This window comes from Stenella coeruleoalba (assembly GCF_951394435.1).
Source record: "Stenella coeruleoalba genome assembly, chromosome: 3".
Taxonomy (NCBI): Eukaryota; Metazoa; Chordata; class Mammalia; order Artiodactyla; family Delphinidae; genus Stenella; species Stenella coeruleoalba.
The window spans coordinates 151223723-151247475 of NC_137148.1; the positions used below are offsets into that span (position 1 = coordinate 151223723).

Consider the following 23753-nt stretch of genomic DNA (forward strand, 5'->3'; position numbering starts at 1 on the left):
GGGACTGTCCCTACTTGTTCCCCTCCTTGTTCCATTCCATGGGAGATAAATCACCAGGGCCCAGAGATCAGAAAGAATGTAAAATGAGACAAGCAAGCTGTCTCCCCCCTGCACATGCAGGTTATTTTTGATGCTTCTGGGTTTATGGGTTTCCTCCCAGGGAAGTTTATCTTGAGCCGAGACAGTCTGTAGATAATGTAAACCACCATCTGGCAACCTTCCGATTTCTAGTCTAGATAATCTGCAACTGTAGCATAATACAATTTGCCTTGCAACCATCAGTTGTCTTGATCCTTCTGATCCCACCCGTCGGTGCTACTTCAGTTCCTTACCCCTTCCCTTCTGACCCTGGGCGGTGAGATCCTCTTTCTCCGGCTGGTCCGCGGCAAGTGGCACTCGAACAGGGACCTGAAGCGTGAAGGCAATTAAAAGAAAAAGAAAGTGCAGGTAAGAGAACGCTTATGCAAAATATGTGTGGCCACCAGTAAAAGTGAAACGAATAGCGGCATAAGGCAATAGTCAGAAGTAAAATAAGATGGGGCAAAAGGGCTCAAAGATGTATGAATTATTTGCTCAGGTTTTACTTTTGATGCTTAAAGCTCGGGGTAATAAAGTTTCTGAACTTTATTGTTGACTGAATTTTTACAGCATATCCATGGTGCATCTCCCTGGTTTCCTGATGGTGGCTCTGGTGACATAGAAATCTGGCAGAAAGTTGGAGAAGATTTAAAAAATTATTACGAGTCTCGAGGGCCTACTCATACTCCTGTTGTTACATATAGTTTGTGGAGTCTGATAAAAATATGTTTAGATTCTTCTCATGATAGTGTTGATTTGAATGTAAAGTCAGAAAAACATAAGCCTCTGACAGAAGGAGAGACTGTATTAACTACTGTGTCGCCACTTCCTAAACCGAAAGAGCTAATTAATTTCAATAGTTTAGATGAAGAGGAACATTTTGACTTAACAGATGAGGCTTGTAAACATAAAAGAGAGAACTATCCTGAGGATGGTTTTCTAATGGCTGTGATAGATAAGTCAGTGAAAAAGCTGCAGGTTAATAAGGACTGTCTTCCTCAAAAATCTACATCTGTAAAAATGCTGAGTCCCTTGCAGCGCGCTGTACAAGGAGCAATAAAACGAGGAGAAGATCCTATTTTCTGTTGTCCCGTCATAGAAAGACCTGGTCCTAATAATCCTCAACAAGCTACTAGGGAGCATCAGGCTCTCCCTTTGAAAGTTTTGAAAGATTGAAAATCTGCCTGTGCTCAATATGGGCCCACTGCTCCTTTTACTGCTGCTATGGTTGACAGGAGAAGCTCTTCCCCCCGCTGATTGGAAGTCTATTGCACGAGCTTGTTTAAATGGTGGAGATTATTTAATATGGAAGTTTGATTTTTATGAACGGGCTGCTGAACAAGCAGAAAAGAATGCTGCCCATAATATTCCAGTTGATTATCATATGCTGATTGGGGAAGGACAATATCTTTCTTTACAAGATCAATTAACTTATCCCTTTGTTGCTTATCCTCAAATAAATCATTTGGCATTACAAGCCTGGAGGAAATGTCCTTCTACACACAAAACTGAAGATCTTTCAAAACTTAGACAGGGACCTGATGAACCATACGCTGATTTTGTAGATAGGTTGTCACAGGCGGTGGGGAGACTCATTGTGGACGGACTCACTGGTACAATTGTAGTTAAGCAACTTGCTTTTGAAAATGCTAATAATGAGTGTCAGGCTGCGATTCGACCTTGGAGAAAACGGGGAACATTGGAGGATTATATTCGCCTTTGTGCAGACATTGGGCCTACTTATATACAGGGTGCTGCTGTGGCTGCAGCATTAACTAACGTGGGGTTTAAAAACAATCAAAAGAAAACAAAGACTTGTTTTAAATGCGGAAAGGGCAGGTCCTTTTGCTAGAGAATGTAGATCTTTTAATTCTAACCCTAGTCCTTCCTTCCCTACTCAGAAACCTCCAGATGGTCAGAAAATCCCTGGTTTATGCCCTACATGCAATAGGGGAAAACATTGGGCACAAGATTGTTGCTCAGTGGCCCACAAGGATGGGCCACCACTGTCGGGGAACTCCTCCCGGGGCCTTCCCCGGCCCCAACAAATAATAAGGGCAATGTCTGTGTATCCTCCTCAAATTATCAATCAGACATTAACCAAAAACAAAAACATACAATATCCTCGCTCTCCAGAGCAACACCAGGAAGCGCAGGACTGGAGCTCAGTACCTCCGCCCGATATGTATTAACTCCTGAAATGGGTCCTCAGGCCCTCTCTACGGGCATCTGTGGACCTTTACCCAAGGGTTTGATGGGACTATTATTGGGAAGAAGTAGCGTCGCCATGAAAGGTTTAACTGTTATGCCAGGAGTCATAGATTCTGACTACGAAGGAGAAATAAAAGTCATGGCACAAACTATTAAAAATATAATAACTATTTCTCCTGGTGATAAAATTGCACAATTGCTACTTTTGCCCTTTGTACCTCATGGACAAATTTTACAACATCAAAAGAGAGAAACAAAGGCTTTTGGATCGTCTAATGCTGCCTACTGGATTCAGAAGATAGGGAAAGAACGTCCAGAAATGAAATGAACCATTAATGGAAAGGTTTTTTCAGGTTTGTTAGACACTGGAGCTGATGTCTCTGTTATGACGCAGGTACACTGGCCTAAACGTTGGCGCATTAGTCCTACTATTACAGAACTTCACGGAATAGGACAAAGTTCTTCTCCTATGCAAAGTAGTCAGTTTTTTTTTATGGCAAGATAGTGAGGGCCATTCAGGATATTTCCAGCCTCATGTTTTGCCTGGGCTGCCTTTAAACCTCTGGGGCCGAGATATATTAAAAGAAATGGGAGTATTACTTTATAGTCCAAACTCTCAAGTCTCTAATATGATGTTGTATCAAGGATTTCTTCCCACAAAAGGGCTGGGAACAAATCAACAAGGAACTGTCAGTCCTATTGATGTGAAAATAAAAAATGATAGACAAGGTTTGGGTTTTTCTTAGGCGCCTTGGATTCTCCACTCACTGCTGATCCAATTACTTGGCTGACTGATGACCCTGTATGGGTGGACCAATGGCCCCTCACAAAGGAGAAATGAGAAGCTGCAGAACAATTAGTACTGGAACAATTAGGGCATTTAGAAATTTCCAGTAGTCCTTGGAATACTCCTATTTTTATTATCAAGAAAAAATCTGGAAAATGTAGGTTATTACAGGATCTAAGAGCTGTTAATAAAACTATGCTAATAATGGGAGCTCTTCAACCAGGCCTACCCTCTCCAACAGCCATACCACACAATTATCATCTTTTAGTTATAGATTTAAAAGATTGTTTTTTCACTATTCCTTTGTTTCCTGAAGATAGAAAACATTTTGCTTTTAGCTTGCCTTCCTTAAATTTTAAGGAACCCATGAGGAGATTTCAATGGAAAGTATTGCCTCAGGGCATGGCAAATAGTCCTACATTATGCCAAAAATATGTGGCTCAGGCCTTGACTCCTGTGAGAAAAAGGTTTCCATCGTTATATCTCATACATTATATGGATGATATGCTTTTAGCCACTGATAATATTTCTTTATTAGAGACTGCTTTTCCATTTTTACAACAGTCCTTACAATCATTTGGCTTGGTCACTGCCTCAAAAAAATTCAAAGACAATCTCCATTTTTATATTTGGGAAAATATATTGATAACACTACTATTAGGCCTCAAAAACTGCAAATTCGAGTTGATAATTTAAAAACATGAAATGCTTTTCAAAAATTACTTGGAGATATTAATTGGCTAAGGCCTTCCTTAAAACTTACTACTGCTCAATTACAGCCTTTGTTTGATATTCTTAAAGGTGACTCAGATCCTTCTTCTTCACGCTCTATGACTCCAGAAGGATTTCAAGCTTTACAAATAGTCAGTAGATCTATCAGTTCTACACAATTAACTAGAATTCATACTCACCTTCCAATTTTCTTAATAATTTGTCCAACTCCTCACGTGACTACTGCCGTCTTATGGCAAACTGTTGGAATTATTGAATAGATTCATATGAAAACTACACCCTCTAAAGTTATTAACCCTTATTATGAACTTATTAGTAATTTAATAATGCAAGGTAGAACTAGATGCTTACAACCTATAAGTATAGAACCTTCTCAAATTATTATCCCTTATTCAGTTAGTCAACAAAATTGGCTTTTTCAACATAGTAATGAATGGGGTCTTGCTCTTGCAGGATTTTCAGGTACCTTGGAACGCCATTACCCTGCTGATAAATTGATCCAATTCAGCAAACTTAACTCATATCTTTCCTTCTATAATTAGGCAACAGCCTGTTCCTCATGTACCTTTGGTTTTTACGGACGGTTCTTCTTCAGGAGTGGCTACTGTAATCATTGACCACAGAACAAACCTCGTTAAAGAAACTTCCTTGACTTCAGCTCAACGTGTTGAACTGTATGCTGTCATTATGTCTTTTAAACATTTGCCTTCTATATCTTTTAATTTGTTTTCTGATAGTAAATATCTTATTAGCTTGTGATTTCTTCTGGAGACTGCGAGCATAGGACATACTAATGACCCTGAATTATCATCCTCTTTTTGTTTGCTTCAACAGCTTATTCGTTCCCATGATGGTCCTGTTGCAGGTCTGTATATCCGTGCTCATTCTAACTTGCCTGGTCCATTGACTAAACTTAATGCGACTGCAGATGTTTTAACTCGATCTAAACGTGATCTTTATCCTGTACATTTTCCTCCCAAGAATAGAGTTGAAGTTACTCCTCCTCCTCAATCTCTTTTCCCTAAAGCAGGACAGGTCCCAATTTACCGTACTCCTCCTTTCCGTTCATCATGCTGTCAAGAATGGCTAATGTACTGCATTCATTATCTTCATACTCTTGATACTCATGGTCCATGTCCTGGACACCCTCATATTATGGTAAGTTATGATCAAACTGCTTCACAAGCAGCACAGCCGTTGCACGCTTTACACCGTCAGTCGGCGGCTACATTGCACGCACAATTTTCCCTTACTGGTGAAGCCGCCCCACAAATTGTTAAGCAATGCCCACAATGCTTACCTCACCTTCCTGTTCCACATTATGTTGTTAATCCTCGTGGATTATTACCTAGACATTTATGGCAAATGGATGTTACTCGTATTCCGTCTTTTGGGAAATTACAGTTTGTTCATGTCACTATCGATACTTACTCTGGTTTCCTCTGTGCTACAGCACAGACCGGAGAAGCTACTAAACACGTTATCACTCATTTATTACACTGTTTTGCTTTCATGAACCTTCCCAAAATTATTAAAACAGATAATGGGCCCGCTGCTTTTGCAACATTTTGTAATTCATTACAAAATTACCCATATTACAGGCATTCCATATAACCCTCAAGGACAACGTATTATAGAACGTGCAAATAGATCTTTAAAGCTAACTATTGAAAAAATAAAAAGGGGGGAATTGTATAGAACAACGCCACATAACCTTATAAATCATGCTCTGTTTATTTTAAATGTTCTCACTGTTGACAAATTTGGCTGCTCTGCAGGGGGAAGGTTGGTGGCTGAGCCAAGATTGGCCTCTCAATCTCCGGAGGTCCTCTGGAAAGATCCGTTAACCAGCACTTGGCGTGGTCCTGATCCTGTGTTGATTTGGGGACGTGGTCACGTGTGTATCCTTCCCAGATCAGTGCCTGGACCTTGCTGGCTTCCTGAGCGCTTAGTCAAGCAAATAGATGGCTCGCCACAGCTCACCTAGTTCAGAAGATGAAGAAGCTCTGCACCTCTCCTGAAAATTTGACAGTGTTGATTCAGAAAAAGAAGAAGAAGAGGAGAGCACTTGCCAGGACGACTCAAAGGAGTGATGTTCCAACTTGGGGACAAATTAAACAACTGGTTTCATGAGCTCAAGAGTCAGTGAAACAACAGAATAATCCTGTTACACCTGTAACTTTATTTTTGGTTATGTTGGCAACCATTTCATGTGTTCCCTTTGTTAATGCAGCAACTTACTGGGCCTATGTACCTTATCCTCCACTATTACAACCCATATCTTGGTCTGAAGCAGAGTTTCCTGTATTTTACAATGATAAGTGTTTATGGGCCTCTTATTGGGAATATAAAACAAATCAATATGTCTGTAAATTATACTAACTGGTTTAGTACCCATCCTGTCTGTCTTAGCCCATTGAATCTGGAAACTGGATGTGTAAAGGCTATTAGTTATGAGCATACAGATGTTTATGAGGGAACGGATCAATCAATTAGTTTGTCAGGCTCTCCAGGCATCCTTCGTTTTACAGGAACCAACATTACTCTTACATGCCCGGCTACCAGCCGACGAGAGGATCTTAAGGATACCATCATTTGGTATAAAATGGGCAACCTATTAATATTAGAGGTCGAATCTCATACGCCTCACCACTTAGGGATTCCGCTATTACTATAGCCAAGGTTACAGGTGAAGATTCAGGAAATTATTTCTGTATGAAGCGTTTACTTGGAGGACAAGGGATACTTATAGCTGGACGTAAGGTTACTATGCTTAACAGAAAATCAAAAAATCAATTGCCTCCCCTTACGACCGTTAACTTTCCTGGATCCAATTTTGAACATTGCAATGCATCTTGGAATAATAACCAAATATGGTGTACTATAGATTATACCAAGGTGTCAATTCTTATCTCTTCTTTTCCCATCATAGATAGGTTTATCACATTTCAAAAGAACTGGGATATATGGAAACTAGCTCTAACTTATTCCAATACACCTGTTATAACTTGTGTTGCTTCTCCATATACACGTTTGTGTGGTTCTATTAACATTGGTAATTCTTCCAAAGGAGGATATAATATTAGCTGTGTTAATTATATTTTTAGCAGTTGTATGTTCCCTTCTGCAGGAACGCAATCTGTGCTTATACTAAAGCAACCCATGTATGTTATGGTGCCTGTACATCTGAGAGAACCTTGGTATGAAGATACTGGAGTACAGGCATGGGTGGAAGTCTCTAAAGCCTTGCAGAGGAGACGCTTTCTTGGGTGGCTAATAGTAAGTTTACTTGCGTCGGCTGCTCTGTCTGCTACTGTGGCTACTGCCGGTCTTGCTCTTTCACAGAGTATTCATCATGCTCACTTTGCTAATCAGTTATCTCAACATACCAGTCTTGCTTTATCTTTACAAAGTCACATATATTTACGGATTAATAACAAGTTAGATGAATTTAAAAACGCAATTTTGGGGATTGGAGATCAGATGGCAGCATTAAAATTGAGGATGCGTTTAGCTTGTCATGCAAAGTATACATGGATGTGTGTTACTCCTTAAAAGTACAGTGACTGTATTTGGGAATGGGAAAAAGTAAAAATGCATCTGCTGAGTGTTTGGTCAGATAATAATATTAGTCTTGATCTTAAGAAATTAAATGCTGAAATTCAGGATATACAAAATACACATCTTGATGATGTTTCGCCAGAAGATGTAATTCAAACTTTACTGGATCATTTAAAGTGGTTAAACCCTCAGTCTTGGATTACTGGAAGGTTGTCAGGATTTATTACCCTGGCCATAATTTGCCTATTATTGATAATAATCTCATGTCTGTTTCGTATCCTCATGCAACAGTACACTACTCTCGGCACTAAACTTCATGGAATTATTTTGCAGCAAAAGTTAAAAAATAAAAAAGACCTGTGGGAAGCAGTCAGCCTTGAGAGCAGGTAAGGACATGCCAGGCATGCCGCCGCTGCTCGAAGGGACTGTCCCTACTTGTTCCCCTCCTTGTTCCATTCCATGGGAGATAAATCACCAGGGCCCAGAGATCAGAAAGAATGTAAAATGAGACAAGCAAAGCTGTCTCCCCCCTGCACATGCAGGTTATTTTTGATGCTTCTGGGTTTATGGGTTTCCTCCCAGGGAAGTTAACCTTGAGCCGAGACAGTCTGTAGGTAATGTAAACCACCATCTGGCAACCTTCCTTTTTCTAGTCTAGATAATCTGCAACTGTAGCGCAATAAAATTTGCCTTGCAACCATCAGTTGTCTTGGTCCTTCTGACCCCATTCGTCGGTGCTACTTCAGTTCCTTACCCCTTCCCTTCTGACCCTGGGCGGTGAAATCCTCTTTCTCCGGCTGGTCCGCGGCACACATGAATATATGTCTTTGTCTTGCTGTACTGCACCTGTGCTGTCTAGTAACAGATATTTTGTCTGCTAGTAGTGTTCTAGATTATGTCTTTCCAAAGCGCTGAGGCAGTGCACCTATTCTGTAGTTGCAGCTGATGCCTGAATGTAGCCTAGCTGACAAATTATTGATTAATAAGAACTTGAATTTCTCAAAGATTTGTACTGTTAACCAAAATCTGAGCAAGGAGTCTCAAATGTAATTCTTAGCCAGAATTACATGTTAATGAACCATTTAACAGTGTGAATCAAGGAACATCAGTGTAAGGATTTCTTTTAATTTATTTTTTACCTGCTTGAAATATCAGTTAAAGTTTGCCAGCTTGGTTGCAGATGAACGGACGTTGGAAGTTCACCAAACTACTTAATGTGGGATAGGATAATAGACTTCCAGCGCCCTCAAGGCTGTGACCTTGCAGCCATTTTACATAGCACATCCTCCTCCTATAGGGATGAACCTTTCCCTGGCCCGAAAAGTAGCAGCTCTGTTGAAGCTTTGCTTATTGTAACAGGATTTTGTTTCCAGGTTACATGTCTGTGGAAGACTTAATTCTGAATAGAGATATAGATATTACTGGAAACGAATTGTTTTTTCTATTATACTCTGATTTATCAAAAAAGTAAAACATTTAAACTGTGCTACAGAAATTCAGAAGTTGTCTTGCAATCTTTAAACAATAAATGAATGAGTTGCCCTTAAAAAAAAAAAAAAGGATTAAGCAGTTAAGCTGTTGGTCCCACATCAGACAAATTTTCCTATACCTTCTGTCAATATTGTTAACAGAGACTGTTATTTTATTAATCCTTATGATCCCGTGATTCTTTCTTTCATGTTTCAGGGCACAGCAGGTGAGAGAGTGGATTTGTTAAGCTGGGTGGGTTTATCCTTCTTTTATGCGTTCATTCAATTTTATGTTCATTTACTTATTGTACACACATGGCAATAGAAGCTGCTAAAGCAATCATTGCTATTCTGCAAAACAACAAGGCACAGAAGCAGATGTCTTATTTCTGAGATTTCTCCCCCCAGGATTATTATGATTAAAGATCCTTTCCCCCCACTCCCTGGAGAGGACAAGGGGCTGCTCGCTGGAGGTTTTTTAATGACTTGGGGAAAGGCTCAAATATCCCCCCGTTATGGTAATCCACCCCAGGGGCAAACCTCACAAGAATATTATGAATTTATTTTATTGTTCTATCCTTGCAAAGGTAATACTCAGCTCATTAGAATATGAAAACTATACTGTCAAATTTCAGAATTACATGGATGAAGAAAATCACCAGTGGCATCATATCACGTGTGTTATAGTTGTATTTACTATATTGACTCTATTAACTATGTTGTGTTAACAATATATTGTATAACTATATATTGAAAAGGCAAAATGCTGTAACTTATTTCAGAAAAAATAATTATGTTGGCAAACCCCAAATTGTACACTGTAGACAGGTCCTAGGAAAAGAAGATTTAATTCATAGTGGACAAGAGGTTAGCTTCTGTTTTCAGCCATGTGCTATTTCAAGAATTAAACGTCATGAATAATACAGGATATAAGAGGAATAGTCTAAAGACGGAAAAGCACATTTTGATTAGGAAAGAGAATTTAAGGCTTAAGTCTTTTTTTTTTAAGGAAAACTGCCTTATTACTATGAGATAAGAAAATTGTTTCCTTCTTTTCTTCCTTGCTTTCTTCTTTTTCTTTTTTTTAACCTTTTTAATTTTGGATATTTGACCTCTAAGCTGAGATGACTGAAAATGCCTCCTCTGGGCATCAACATTTTTGAAAGACTTTTTCCCCCTCCCTAAGGGCTATTTGTCTCTTGGAGGCATTGCCTACATTACTCACCAAGAGGCAAGCATTTGTCCTTGCACTAAATGCTGACATCTCCTGATAAGAGGGAAGCTGCAAAGTAGAAGAATTGAAGGTCAATATGTTGATAGTGGTCTCAAGAGCATTGACGTACATTTGTGTATTGGGGAAGGGGAGAGAAGCTTGAGAGTGGGCCAGTGGGGAGGGGTAAATATTTTGTGATGCTGTCTACCTATGGGCTTATAAAGTTTACAGCTGCATTAGGAGGACAAGCATTACCATTAGCATGAAAAGTAGGGCAGACCTCAGTTGCAAAAGCTTCTAGCCATACACATAGGGCAATACGTAAATGATACACCTTATTGCATTCACCCATTCACCCTCCCCTGTTCATGCTAATTGGAAATTTCAGTCCATTTCAGAGAAGTAACACAACTATCGATCATTTCCCCTGGCACGAATCTTCCTAGAGCTCACGCACTAGCCCATGTGTCTTAGATTTAATATCTGATCACTAGCTGGATTGAAGCCAAGAGGTGGTTCCCAAAGTTGCTGCACATTAGAATCACCTGGGGAACTCTGAGACCTCCCTGTGCCCAGGCTCCTCCCTAGACCTACTGAATCAAAATCTCTGGGGCTGGGACCCAGACACCAATGTTTTTCTTAAAAGCTCTTTAGGTAATTCAAATGAGCAGCAAAGCTTGAGAAGCAGCCCAATAACGGGAACAAACTTATTTCACACAGATAAAGTGGGGCAATTCATGTGTTAAAAGAACATGAATATATGTCCATGCCTCTCTCACGCTTTGTCACAGTTTACCCTTCCCCCTCCCCATATCCTCAAGTCCGTTCTCTAGTAAGTCTGTGTCTTTATTCCTGTTTTATCCCTAGGTTCTTCATGACATTTTTTTTTCTTAAATCCATATATATGTGTTAGCATACGGTATTTGTCTCTCTCTTTCTGACTTACTTCTACACTGTTGGTGGGGATGTAAATTGGTGCAACCACTATGGAAAACACTATGACAGTTCCTCAAAAAGCTAAAAATAGAGCTACCATATGATCCAGCAATCTTACTCCTGGGCAAATATCTGGACAAAACTATAATTCGAAAACATACATGCACCCCTATGTTCACAGCAGCACTATTTATAATAGCCAAGACATGCAAACAACCTAAATGTCCACTCACAGATGAATGGATAAAGAAGATGTGATATATATAAAATGGAATACTACTCAGCTATAAAAAAGAATGAAATAATGCCATTTGCAGCAACATGGCTGGACCTAGAGACTATTATACTAAATGAAGTAAGTGAGAAGGAGAAAGACAAATACCATAAGGTACCACTTATATGTGGAATCTAGAATATGATACAAATGAACTTATCCATGAAACAGAAACAGACTCACAGACATAGCACACAAACTTGTGGTTCCCGAGGGGAAGGGGGAGGTGGGGGAGTGATGGATTGGGAGTTTGGGATTAGCAGAGGTAACCTATTATATATATGGTGGATAAACAACAAGGTCCTACTGTATAGTACAGGGAACTATAGTCAATGTCCTGTAATTAACCATAATGGAAAAGAATATGAAAAATTATATATATGTATAACTGAATCACTTTGTTGTACAGCATAAACTAACACAACATTGTATATCAACTATACTTCAGTAAAATAAATTTTTTAAAAAAGAAAAAAAACATGAATATATATATATATACTTATAGATATATATATATATATATATATATATTTCTTTTTTTCCTCTTTATTCTGTTTGTGTTTCAAATAGGCTTTTTTTTTCCTTCTGCAAAAAGCGTTATTGTTTCCATTTGGTCCAAGGCTTGGGAGAGGGCTCCAGGGCGGTTACAAAGCTGCCTAGTAGCTGCAGAGCAGGGCTTCAGGCAGAAGCTCTGATGCCAGAGGGGCTCCTCAGAGGCGGCTGGACTTCAGAGACTCCTGTTTGTGCTCGAGGGTGAGCCTTTCAAAGAGATACTCGCCCAGCACAGCCTGCGGACCAGCCAGCCTGCGGAGGTTGGTCAGGTGGTCGCCCATCTTCTTGATGAGTTTCACCTGCTCCTCCAGGAAGCGGCTCTCCAGGAAGTCACAGAGGTGGGAGTCTGCGCGGGCGGAAGCCAGGGCGCGCAGATGTGATAGTGCCTGGTGCAGGCTCTTCTCCCTAAGAATGGCGGCTTCCACAGCGTCCTGGGTTTTACCCCACTCATCTTGAGAAGGCTTCCGCGCATCCTGGAAGAGGGCGCGGCCACAGCACTGGTTTTGCATTTTCAAGAGACGCTGGGCGCCCTCACACTTCTCCTCAGCCAGTTGGCGAAAAATGTGGCCCACACTGCCCAGAGTCCCATTGTTGCTGTCGAAATAGAAGCTCAGAGAGAGGTAAGTGTCCCCAGATGCATGTTGAACAGGCGGTGGACGGCGGCCTCCACCTCGATGGAATAATTCTGACGAACCTGGGAACTCGTGGTTGATCAGTGATAAGGAGCTAAGCTCAAAAAACGGTGTTGGCCTGTCCTGGAGGCTGAGGATAGCTGAGTGGCTGATTCCAAAGGTTGCGACAGGAAGAAAGGTTGGAGGGTGGTCGGGGGCTGGAGCAAGGAGCGTCCCTGGGTCTGTTCATTCCAAACACTGTTGAAGCAAAAGACAGAACTGCAGGACTGCCGAGCGCACTGCCTCAAATAGGCTTTGATATAAATGAACAAGAAGTCCAAGCAAGGACAAAACTTACCCTTCCCCCCACCAAAATAGCTGGCGATACTAGAATCTAGACCTGGGAAGGGATTCTTCCATTACTTTCTGAACATTCCAAGCCACTAGAGCAGTGGTTCTCAAAGTATGGTCACCTTGTAACCAAGCAGTACCCTATGGGGCCTTCCTAGGACAGACCCATCCCCCATATCCTCTGCTGTAGTTCCTCTCTGAAGTACTCAGATAATAGTATCTCAGGCATATTTCTTGAGTTTTCAGATGCTAAAAACCACCACCCAATGGAAGAAATTAACTCCTTGATGATCATGAGCACGTAGCCCCCAGACCTTCTGGCACCTAAGGATGGATAATGTTACCTGCCCTGTGGCCTCAACATCAACCAATCAGAGGATTGTGCACGAGCTGATCACATTCCCTGGGACGTCCCTCCCTCACCTGGCCTTTAAAAATGCTTTGCTGAAATCCTTTGGAGATTTCAGGGTGTTTTGGAACTCGGGCCACCCCTCTCCTTGCTCGATCCTGCAATAAACCTTTCTCTGCTCCAGACTCCAGCCTTTAGGTTTGTTTGGCCTCACTGTGCTTCAGACAGACGAACCTGCATTCGGTAACAACCTGACCAGTTTTACCAGCGTCCCCTGATAATGTGTCAGATATTCAAGTTTTAGGGCCCTGTCCCAGCCCTATGGAATCAGCAACTCTGGTGGGGCTCAGTGATCTCTGTTACAACAGGCCCTCCAGATGATTTTTATTCACCTTAAAGTTTGAAAATATCTGCATTGTCAGCTGGCCAAAGCGTCCACCGGCAGGTGAAGGGGATTGGTGCCTGGAAAAGATAGGGACCAGCCAAGGCAAGTACAGCAGCATTTGCCGTGGTAGTAATGGAGAATGCCTTTTCTCCACTGGTTGGCACAGACTAGGATCTGGGAGCAGTGGCAGGGTTATTTAGGATGCTTTACATTTCAATGTAGAGGGACCGCTGTCCTGGTTTGCCAGGGACTTCCCCTGTGTGAGCACTTAAAATCTCATCCTGGCAAACCCCTTAGCCCTGGGTTTGAAAAACGTAGGGAATAACATGAAATTTAGGGGAAACATGATCTAGGTTTTGGGCAAGTCACAAGTGCTAATTAAAGCTAAGCAAGTATGGACAACACTAGCGTTCTTTAGCCCTTTGCGGGGAGGTAAATCTGATTGGGTGAAAGGACTTATTGTTAAGAGATCTTTGTAGAAACATCCCCTTCTGCTTAGTCCGCTGGTTCTCAGTTCTGGCTAGACATTGGCATCGTCTGAGGAGATTTAAAATGATTTTATTGGTCTACGATGACCAACCGTCAGTGTGAGGGTTTTTAAAAAGTGCTTCAGATGATTCTAATGCACAACCAAATTTAGGTGCCACTGCTTAAGCTTTTGAACCGCTGCTGCATATTTGCACCTCATCTTCCTATGAGAATATCCAACTGTAGTTGAGGTTTGTTTTTTTTTCTTTTTCTAACTGTCTTATTATAAGATTTACTGTCTTAAATAAGGTTGAATGTACAGAAAATCTTGCTAGTCCATCTGGTATAGCTGGATACTTAGAATAATATAGTTAAGATATATACCATTTAAGTATTGTGACTGGCCTTTTTTTGAAATTAACATATGCATTGAATTAGTATGTTCTCTTTTGAAGTTGTTATGTTGGGGAGCTATACCTCTAATCTGCCATTACTAAATATCTGGACACCTCTTATTAGGAATTGCTTTTAGAAATCTTTAGGGATTAAAACCAAGATTGCTGTATTATTTGTACTGGAACCACAAAAACCTCACAGAGTTCCCCCGCTGTACCTTCTACCCCCATCTCTAACCCTTGGCAACTTCTAATCTGTTCTCCATCTCCACGGTTTTGTTATTTTAAGAATAATATGTAAACATAATCATGAATTACTTAATCTTCGGAGATCGGCTTTTCAAAATTTTTCCCTCGGCATCATTCCCTTGAAGTTCATTTCAATTTTTGCATATATTAATAATTTGTTCCAGAAACTTCCGGGAAGATGGCAGAAGAGTAAGACGCGGAGATCACCTTCCTCCCCACAGATACACCAGAAATACATCTACGCGTGGAACAACTCCTACGGAGCACCTACTGAACGCTGGCAGAAGACCTCAGACCTCCCAAAAGGCAAGGAACCCCCCACGGACCTGGTTAGGGCAAAAGAAAAAACTAAACAGAGACAAAAGGATAGGGACGGGTCCTGCACCAGCGGGAGAGAGCTGTGAAGGAGGAAAAGTGTCCACACCCTAGGAGCCCCTTCGCGGGCGGAGACTTCGGGTGGCGGAGTGGGGGAGCTTGGGAGCCACGGAGGAGAGCACAGCAACAGGGGTGCGGAGGGCAAAGCGGAGAGATTCCAGCGCAGAGGATCGGGCCGAACGGCACTCACCAGCCGAGAGGCTTGTCTGCTCACCCGCCGGGGCGGGCGGGGCTGGGAGCTGAGGCTCCGGCTTCTGTCGGAGCGCCGGGAGAGGACTGGGGTTGGCGGCGTGAGCACAGCCTGCAGGGCGTTGGTGCGGCCGCGGCTAGCCGGGAAGGGAGTCCGAGGAGGGGTCTGGACCTGCCGAATAGGCAAGAGACTTTTTCTTCCCTCTTTGTTTCCTGGTGCGCGAGGAGAGGGGATTAAGAACGCTGCTTGGGAGAGCTCCAGGGACGGGCGCGAGCCGCGGCTAAAAGTGCGGAGCCCAGAGACGGACATGGGACGCTAAGGCCGCTGCTGCCGCCGCCAGGAGGCCTGTGTGCGAACACAGGTCACTAGCCACACGCCCTTCCGGGGAGCCTGTGCAGCCTGCCACTGCCAGGGTCCCGGGATCCAGGGACGGCTCCCCCGGGAGAACGCACGGCGCACCTCAGGCTGCAACGTCACGCCGGCCTCTGCCGCTGCAGGCCCGCCCTGCACTCCGTGACCCTCCCTACCCCCCCCCCCCCCCAGCCTGGGTGAGCCAGAGCCTCCGAATCAGCGGCTCCTTTAGCCCCGTCCTGTCTGAGCAAAGAACAGACGCCCTCCAGCGACCTACACGCACAGGCGGGGCCAAATCCAAAGCTGAGCCCCTGGGAACTGTGAGAACAAAGAAGAGAAAGGGAAATCTCTCCCAGCAGCCTCAGAAGCAGCGGATTAAAGCTCCACAATCAACTTGATATACCCTGCATCTGTGGAATACATGAATAGACAACGAATCATCCCAAATTAAGGAGCCCTGTGGATGAAAGGCTCTTGGTGCTGCAGCCAGGAGTCAGTGCTGTGCCTCTGAGGTGGGAGAGCCAACTTCAGGACACTGGTCCACAAGAGGCCTCCCAGCTGCACATAATATCAAACAGCGAAAATCTCCCAGAGATCTCCATCTCAACGCCAGCACCCAGCTTCACTCAACGACCAGCAAGCTACAGTGCTGGACATCCTATGCCAAACAACTAGCAAGACAGGAACACAACCCCACCCATTAGCAGAGAGGCTGCCCAAAATCATAATAAGTCTACAGACACCCCAAAACACACCACCAGACGTGGACCTGCCCACCAGAAAGACAAGATCCAGCCTCATCCACCAGAACACAGGCACTAGTACCATCCACCAGGAAGCCTACACAACCCACTGAACCAACCTTAGCCACTGGGGACAGACACAAAAAACAACAGGAACTACGAACCTTCAGCCTGCAAAAAAGGAGACCCCAAACACAGTAAGATAAGCAAAATGAAAAGACAGAAAAACACACAGCAGATGAAGGAGCAAGATAAAAACCCACCAGACCTAACAAATGAAGAGGAAATAGGCAGTCTACCTGAAAAAGAATTCAGAATAATGATAGTAAGGTTGATCCGAAATCTTGGAGATAGAATGGACAATAGAATGGACAAATTGCAAGAATCAGTTAACAAGGACCTAGAAGAACTAAAGATGAAACAAGCAACGATGAACAACACAATAAAGGAAATTAAAAGTACTCTAGATGGGATCAATAGCAGAATAACTGAGGCAGAAGAACGGATAAGTGACCTGGAAGATAAAATAGTGGAAATAACTACTGCAGAGCAGAATAAAGAAAAAAGAATGAAAAGAACTGAGGACAGTCTCAGAGACCTCTGGGACAACATTAAACGCACCAACATTCGAATTATAGGGGTTCCAGAAGAAGAAGAGAAAAAGAAAGGGACTGAGAAAATATTTGAAGAGATTATAGTTGAAAACTTCCCTAATATGGGAAAGGAAATAGTTAATCAAGTCCAGGAAGCACAGAGAGTCCCATACAGGATAAATCCAAGGAGAAATACGCCAAGACACATATTAATCAAACTGTCAAAAATTAAATACAAAGAAAACATATTAAAAGCAGCAAGGGAAAAACAACAAATAACACACAAGGGAATCCCCATAAGGTTAACAGCTGATCTTTCAGCAGAAACTCTGCAAGCCAGAAGGGAGTGGCAGGACATATTGAAAGTGTTGAAGGAGAAAAACCTGCAACCAAGATTACTCTACCCAGCAAGGATCTCATTCAGATTTGTTGGAGAAATTAAAACCTTTACAGACAAGCAAAAGCTGAGAGAGTTCAGCACCACCAAACCAGCTCTACAACAACTGCTACAGGAACTTCTCTAGGCAAGAAACACAAGAGAAGGAAAAGACCTACAATAACGAACCCAAAACAATTAAGAAAATGGGAATGGGAACACACATATCGATAATTACCTTAAATGTAAATGGACTAAATGCTCCCACCAAAAGACACAGATTGGCTGAATGGATACAAAAACAAGATGCATATATTTGCTGTCTATAAGAGACCCACTTCAGACCTAGAGACACATACAGACTGAAAGTAAGGGGATGGAAAAAGGTATTTCATGCAAATAGAAACCAAAAGAAAGCTGGAGTAGCAATTCTCATATCAGACAAAATAGACTTTAAAACAAAGACTATTAGAAGAGACAAAGAAGGACACTACATAACGATCAAGGGATCGATCCAAGAAGAAGATATAACAATTGTAAATATTTATGCACCCAACATAGGAGCACCTCAATACATAAGGCAAATACTGACAGCCATAAAAGGGGAAATCGACAGTAACACATTCATAGTAGGGGACTTTAACACCCCACTTTCACCCATGGACAGATCATCCAAAATGAAAATAAATAAGGAAACACAAGCTTTAAATGATACATTAAACGAGATGGACTTAATTGATATTTATAGGGCATTCCATCCAAAAACAACAGAATATACATTTTTCTCAAGTGCTCGTGGAACATTCTCCAGGATAGATCATATCTTGGGTCACAAATCAAGCCTTGGTAAATTTAAGAAAATTGAAATTGTATCAAGTATCTTTTCCGACCACAATGCTATGAGACTCGATATCAATTACAGGAAATGATCTGTAAAAAAATACAAACACATGGAGGCTAAACAATACACTACTTAATAACGAAGTGATCACTGAAGAAATCAAAGAGGAAATCAAAAAATACCTAGAAACAAATGACAATGGAGACACGACGACTCAAAATCTATGGGATGCAGCAAAAGCAGTTCTAAGAGGGAAGTTTATAGCAATACAATCCTACCTTAAGAAACAGGAAACATCTCGAATAAACAACCTAACCTTGCACCTAAAGCAATTAGAGAAAGAAGAACAAAAAACCCCCAAAGTTAGCAGAAGGAAAGAAATCATAAAAATCAGATCAGAAATAAATGAAAAAGAAATGAAGGAAACGATAGCAAAGATCAATAAAACTAAAAGCTGGTTCTTTGAAAGGATAAACAAAATTGATAAGCCATTAGCCAGACTCACCAAGAAAAAAAGGGAGAAGACTCAAATCAATAGAATTAGAAATGAAAAAGGAGAAGTAACAACTGACACTGCAGAAATACAAAAGATCATGAGAGATTACTACAGGCAACTCTATGCCAATAAAATGGACAACCTGGAAGAAATGGACAAATTCTTAGAAAGGCACAACCTGCCAAGACTGAATCAGGAAGAAATAGAAAATATGAACAGACCAATCACAAGCACTGAAATTGAAACTGTGATTAAAAATCTTCCAACAAGCAAAACCCCAGGACCAGATGGCTTCACAGGCGAATTCTATCAAACATTTAGAGAAGAGCCAACACCTATCCTTCTCAGACTCTTCCAAAATATAGCAGAGGGAGGAACACTCCCCAACTCATTCTACGAGGCCACCATCACCCTGATACCAAAACCAGACAAGGGTGTCACAAAGAAAGAAAACTACAGGCCAATATCACTGATGAACATAGATGCAAAGATCCTCAACAAAATACTAGCAGACAGAATCCAACAGCACATTAAACGGATCATACACCATGATCAAGTGGGGTTTATTCCAGGTATGCAAGGATTCTTCAATATATGCAAATCAATCAACGTGATACACCATATTAACAAATTGAAGGAGAAAAACCATATGATCATCTCAATAGATGTAGAGAAAGCTTTTGACAAAATTCAACACCCATTTATGATAAAAACCCTGCAGAAAGTAGGCATAGAGGGAACTTCCCTCAACATAATAAAGGCCATATATGACAAACCCACAGCCAACATCGTCCTCAATGGTGAAAAACTGAAAGCATTTCCACTAAGATCAGGAACAAGACAAGGTTGCCCACTCTCACCACTCTTATTCAACATAGTTTTGGAAGTTTTAGCCACAGCAATCAGAGAGAAAAGGAAATAAAAGGAATCCAAATTGGAAAAGAAGAAGTAAAGCTGTCACTGTTTACAGATGACATGATCCTATACATAGAGAACCCTAAAGATGCTACCAGAAAACTACTAGAGCTAATCAATGAATTTGGTAAAGTGACAGGATACAAAATTAATGCACAGAAATCTCTGGCATTCCTATATACTAATGATGAAAAATCTGAAAGTGAAATCAAGAAAACACTCCCATTTAGCATTGCAACAAAAAGAATAAAATATCTCGGAATAAACCTACCTAAGGAGACAAAAGACCTGTATGCAGAAAATTATAAGACACTGATGAAAGAAATTAAAGATGATACAAATAGATGGAGAGATATACCATGTTCTTGGATTGGAAGAATCAACATTGTGAAAATGACTCTACTACCCAAAGCAATCTATAGATTCAATGCAATCCCTATCAAACTACCACTGGCATTTTTCACAGAACTAGAACAAAAAATTTTGCAATTTGTATGGAAACACAAAAGACCCCGAATAGCCAAAGCAATCTTGAGAACGAAAGAAGGAACTGGAGGAATCAGGCTCCCTGACTTCAGACTATACTACAAAGCTACAGTTATCAAGACGGTATGGTACTGGCACAAAACCAGAAAGATAGATCAATGGAACAGGATAGAAAGCCCAGAGAGAAACCCATGCACATATGGACACCTTATCTTTGATAAAGGTGGCAGTAATGTACAGTGGAGAAAGGACAGCCTCTTCAATAAGTGGTGCTGGGAAAACTGGACAGGTACATGTAAAAGTATGAGATTAGATCACTCCCTAACACCATACACAAAAATAAGCTCAAAATGGATTAAAGACCTAAATGTAAGGCCAGAAACTATCAAACTCTTAGAGGAAAACATAGGCAGGACAGTCTATGACATGAATCACAGCAAGGTCCTTTTTGACCCACCTCCTAGAGTAATGGAAATAAAAACAAAAGTAAACAAATGGGACCTAATGAAACTTCAAAGCTGTTGCGCAGCAAAGGAAACCATAAAGAAGACCAGAAGACAACCCTCAGAATAGGAGAAAATATTTGCAAATGAAGCAACTGACAAAGGATTAATCTCCAAAATTTATAAGCAGCTCATGCAGCTTAATAACAAGAAAACAAACAACCCAATCCAAAAATGGGCAGAAGACCTAAATAGACATTTCTCCAAAGAAGATACACAGACTGCCAACAAACACATGAAAGAATGCTCAACATCACTAATCATTAGAGAAATGCAAATCAAAACTACAATGAGATATCATCTCACACCAGTCAGAATGGCCATCATCAAAAAATCTACAAACAATAAATGCTGGAGAGGGTGTGGAGAAAAGGGAACCCTCTTACACTGTTGGTGGGAATGTAAATTGATACAGCCACTGTGGAGAACAGTATGGAGGTTCCTTAAAAAGCTACAAATAGAACTACCATATGACCCAGCAATCCCACTACTGGGCATATACCCTGAGAAAACCATAATTCAAAAAGAGTCATGTACCAAAATGTTCATTGCAGCTCTATTTACAATAGCCCGGAGATGGAAACAACCTAAGTGCCCACCATCGGATGAATGGATAAAGAAGATGTGGCACATATATACAATGGAATATTACTCAGCCATAAAAAGAAACGAAATTGAGCTATTTGTAATGAGGTGGATAGACCTAGAGTTTGTCATACAGAGTGAAGTAAGTCAGAAAGAGAGAGACAAATACCGTATGCTAACACATATATATGGAATTTAAGAAAAAAAAATGTCATGAAAAACCTAGGGGTGAAACAGGAATAAAGACACAGACTTACTAGAGAATGGACTTGAGGCTATGGGGAGGGGGAAGGGTAAACGGTGACAAAGCGAGAAAGAGGCATGGACATATATACACTACCAAACGCAAGGTAGATAGCTAGTGGGAAGCAGCCACATAGCACAGGGAGATCAGCTCGGTGCTTTGTGACCGCCTGGAGGGGTGGGATAGGGAGGGTGGGAGGGAGGGAGACGCAAGCGGGAAGAGATATGGGAACATATGTGTATATATAACTGATTCATTTTGTTGTGAAGCTGAAACTAACATACCATTGTAAAGCAATTATACTCCAATAAAGATGTTAAAAAAATAATTTGTTCCTTTTTGTTGCTCGGTAGTATTCTATCATCAGATTTTATCACAATTTGTTTCAACATTCATCCACTGAAAGACATTTGAGTAGTTGCCAGTTTTTGGCTATTATAAATAAAACTGCTATGAACATTTATGTGTAAGTTTCTGTGGGAACTTAATTAAGTTTTTGTTTCTTTTGGATAAATGCTCAAGAGTACAATTACTGCGTTGTAGGGTGAATCTACTTTTAGGATTAAAAGAGACTGTCAAGCTGTTGATCAGAGTGGCTAAACCATTTTATTTTCCCACCAGTGATGTGATATAATTTTTCTATGTACTCGCCAGCATTTGATGTTGTCACTATACTTTAATTTTAGTTACTCTCTGACATCTCATTATGGTCTTAATTTGCATTTCCCTAATGGCTAATGATGCTGAGCATCTTTTCATGTGCTCCTTTGCCGTGTGTATATTCTCTTCCATGAAATGTCTGTTCCTGTCTTCTGCCTATTTTCTAGTTGGATTTTTTTAAGTTGTTTGGAGAGTTTTTTGTATATTATAGATACAAGTCATTTGTCTCATATGGGATTTTCAAATATGTTTTCCTACTGTGTAATTTGAGTTTTCATCCACTTAAAAGGATCTTCTATGAAGCATTTTTAACTCATTTTGATGAGATCCAATTTATCAGTTTTTGCCTTTATTGATCATACTTTTGGTGTCAAGTCTAAGAATTATTCCCCTTGTTCTAGATGCCAAACATTTTCTCCTATTTTTTTTCTAAAAATGCCCTGCTTTTACATTTAAGATTATGATCCACTTTGATTTAATTTTTGCGTAAGGTGTGGAGGTTAAGGTTCATTTTTTGTTTGTTTTTGTCGAGGGATGTCCAACTGTTTCAGTACCATTTTTTGAAAAGTCTATTCTTCCTTGATAGCTTTTGCACTGCTGTCAAAAACAAGTTATGTGTATTTATGTCAGTCTATTTCTGGGTTCTCTATTCCATTCCATTGATCTATGTATCTACCCTCCATCATTACTGCAAAATCTTGAAATTGGGTAGATTAATTCCTCCCATTTTCATCTTCCTTTACAAGTTGTTTTAGCTATTCTTCAGCCTCTTCTTACCATATAAATCTTAGAATAAGCTTGTCTATATCCACAGAAACCTTGAGGGCATTTTAAGAGTAATTGTGTTAAGCCTCTTAACTTGGGGAGAATTGACATCTTTACCATGTTGTGTTTTCTAATCCATGAACAAGGTATGTCTCCCTATTTGTTTGGGACTTAAAAATTTTTCTTCATCAGCATTTTGTAATTTTCAGTCTAGAGGTCCTATAAATGTCTTATTGGGCTTATATTTAGGTATTTATTTAGGTCAGTTGTAGATGGCATCACATATTTTTATTTAAGCTTCTACACATTTGTTATTAATATATAATTTGATAAAATTGTGGTGATCTTGTACTCTAAATCATTTACAAACTAATATTATTTCTCAAGCTTTTTGTGGATTCCTTGGTATTTTCTCCATTTAGATTATCATCTCATCTTCAGATACAGACAGTTTTACTTTTCCTTATTCAGTATAATAGGATATATTACTATTCAACATTCAGTAGGATATGTTCCTTCCTATGCAACGTAGTAGGAATAGTCCTTTTATCTTTTAAATAAACTTTTTTAAAAATTTAACTTTTAAATTTATGTATTTATTTATTTTTGCTTTATTTTCTTACTAGACCCTCCAGTGATATATTTAATAAAAGTGGTGAGAGCAGATATCGGTGCCTTGTTTCTGATCTTACAGAGAAAGCATCCAGTCTTCCACAGTTAAATATCATGTCGGTATAGGTTGTTTGTAGATCATCTTTATGAGTTTCAGTATGCTCCTTTTCTATTCCTAGTTTGCTTGGAGTTTTTTTCTTCTTTTTTTAAAATCATGAATGGGATTGGATTTTGTCAAATGCTTTCTCTGCATTAATGGATAGGATCACATGACTTTTCCCCCTTAATCTATTGGATATGGTGGATTACACTGTTTAATTTTCAAATATTTAACCAACTTTGCATAACTGGAATAAATCCCACTTGGTCATGGTATATTATTCTTTTCATATATTTC

The 23753-nt window shown here is 40.5% G+C and overlaps 2 protein-coding genes and 1 pseudogene across 8 annotated transcripts in view; 1 reads left to right on the top strand and 2 right to left on the bottom strand.

The window, feature by feature from the left end:
* LOC307183208 (uncharacterized protein) overlaps positions 1-23753 on the bottom strand; it is a 466052-nt gene that overhangs the window by 340141 nt on the left and 102158 nt on the right. For 2 of the 5 annotated variants that reach the window (XM_079915400.1, XM_079915397.1), the window contains one exon: positions 12402-12682. The exons of 2 other annotated variants lie outside the window; for them this stretch is intronic. In XM_079915400.1, the coding sequence (XP_079771526.1) occupies positions 12546-12682 (137 nt within the window). In that variant the 3' untranslated portion in view covers positions 12402-12545. Of the gene's footprint in view, positions 1-2; positions 409-12401; positions 12683-23753 lie in introns of those variants that run through there. One more of the 5 variants, XM_079915404.1, reaches the window with a different exon arrangement.
* The window catches only part of LOC307183206 (metabotropic glutamate receptor 7-like), a 582198-nt gene that overhangs the window by 219543 nt on the left and 338902 nt on the right, over positions 1-23753 (top strand). The gene's annotated exons all lie outside the window — the stretch shown is intronic.
* Positions 402-12525, bottom strand: LOC307184909 (ferritin light chain-like; annotated as a pseudogene). The gene has a single exon. The product of its transcript is annotated as a ferritin light chain-like (transcript).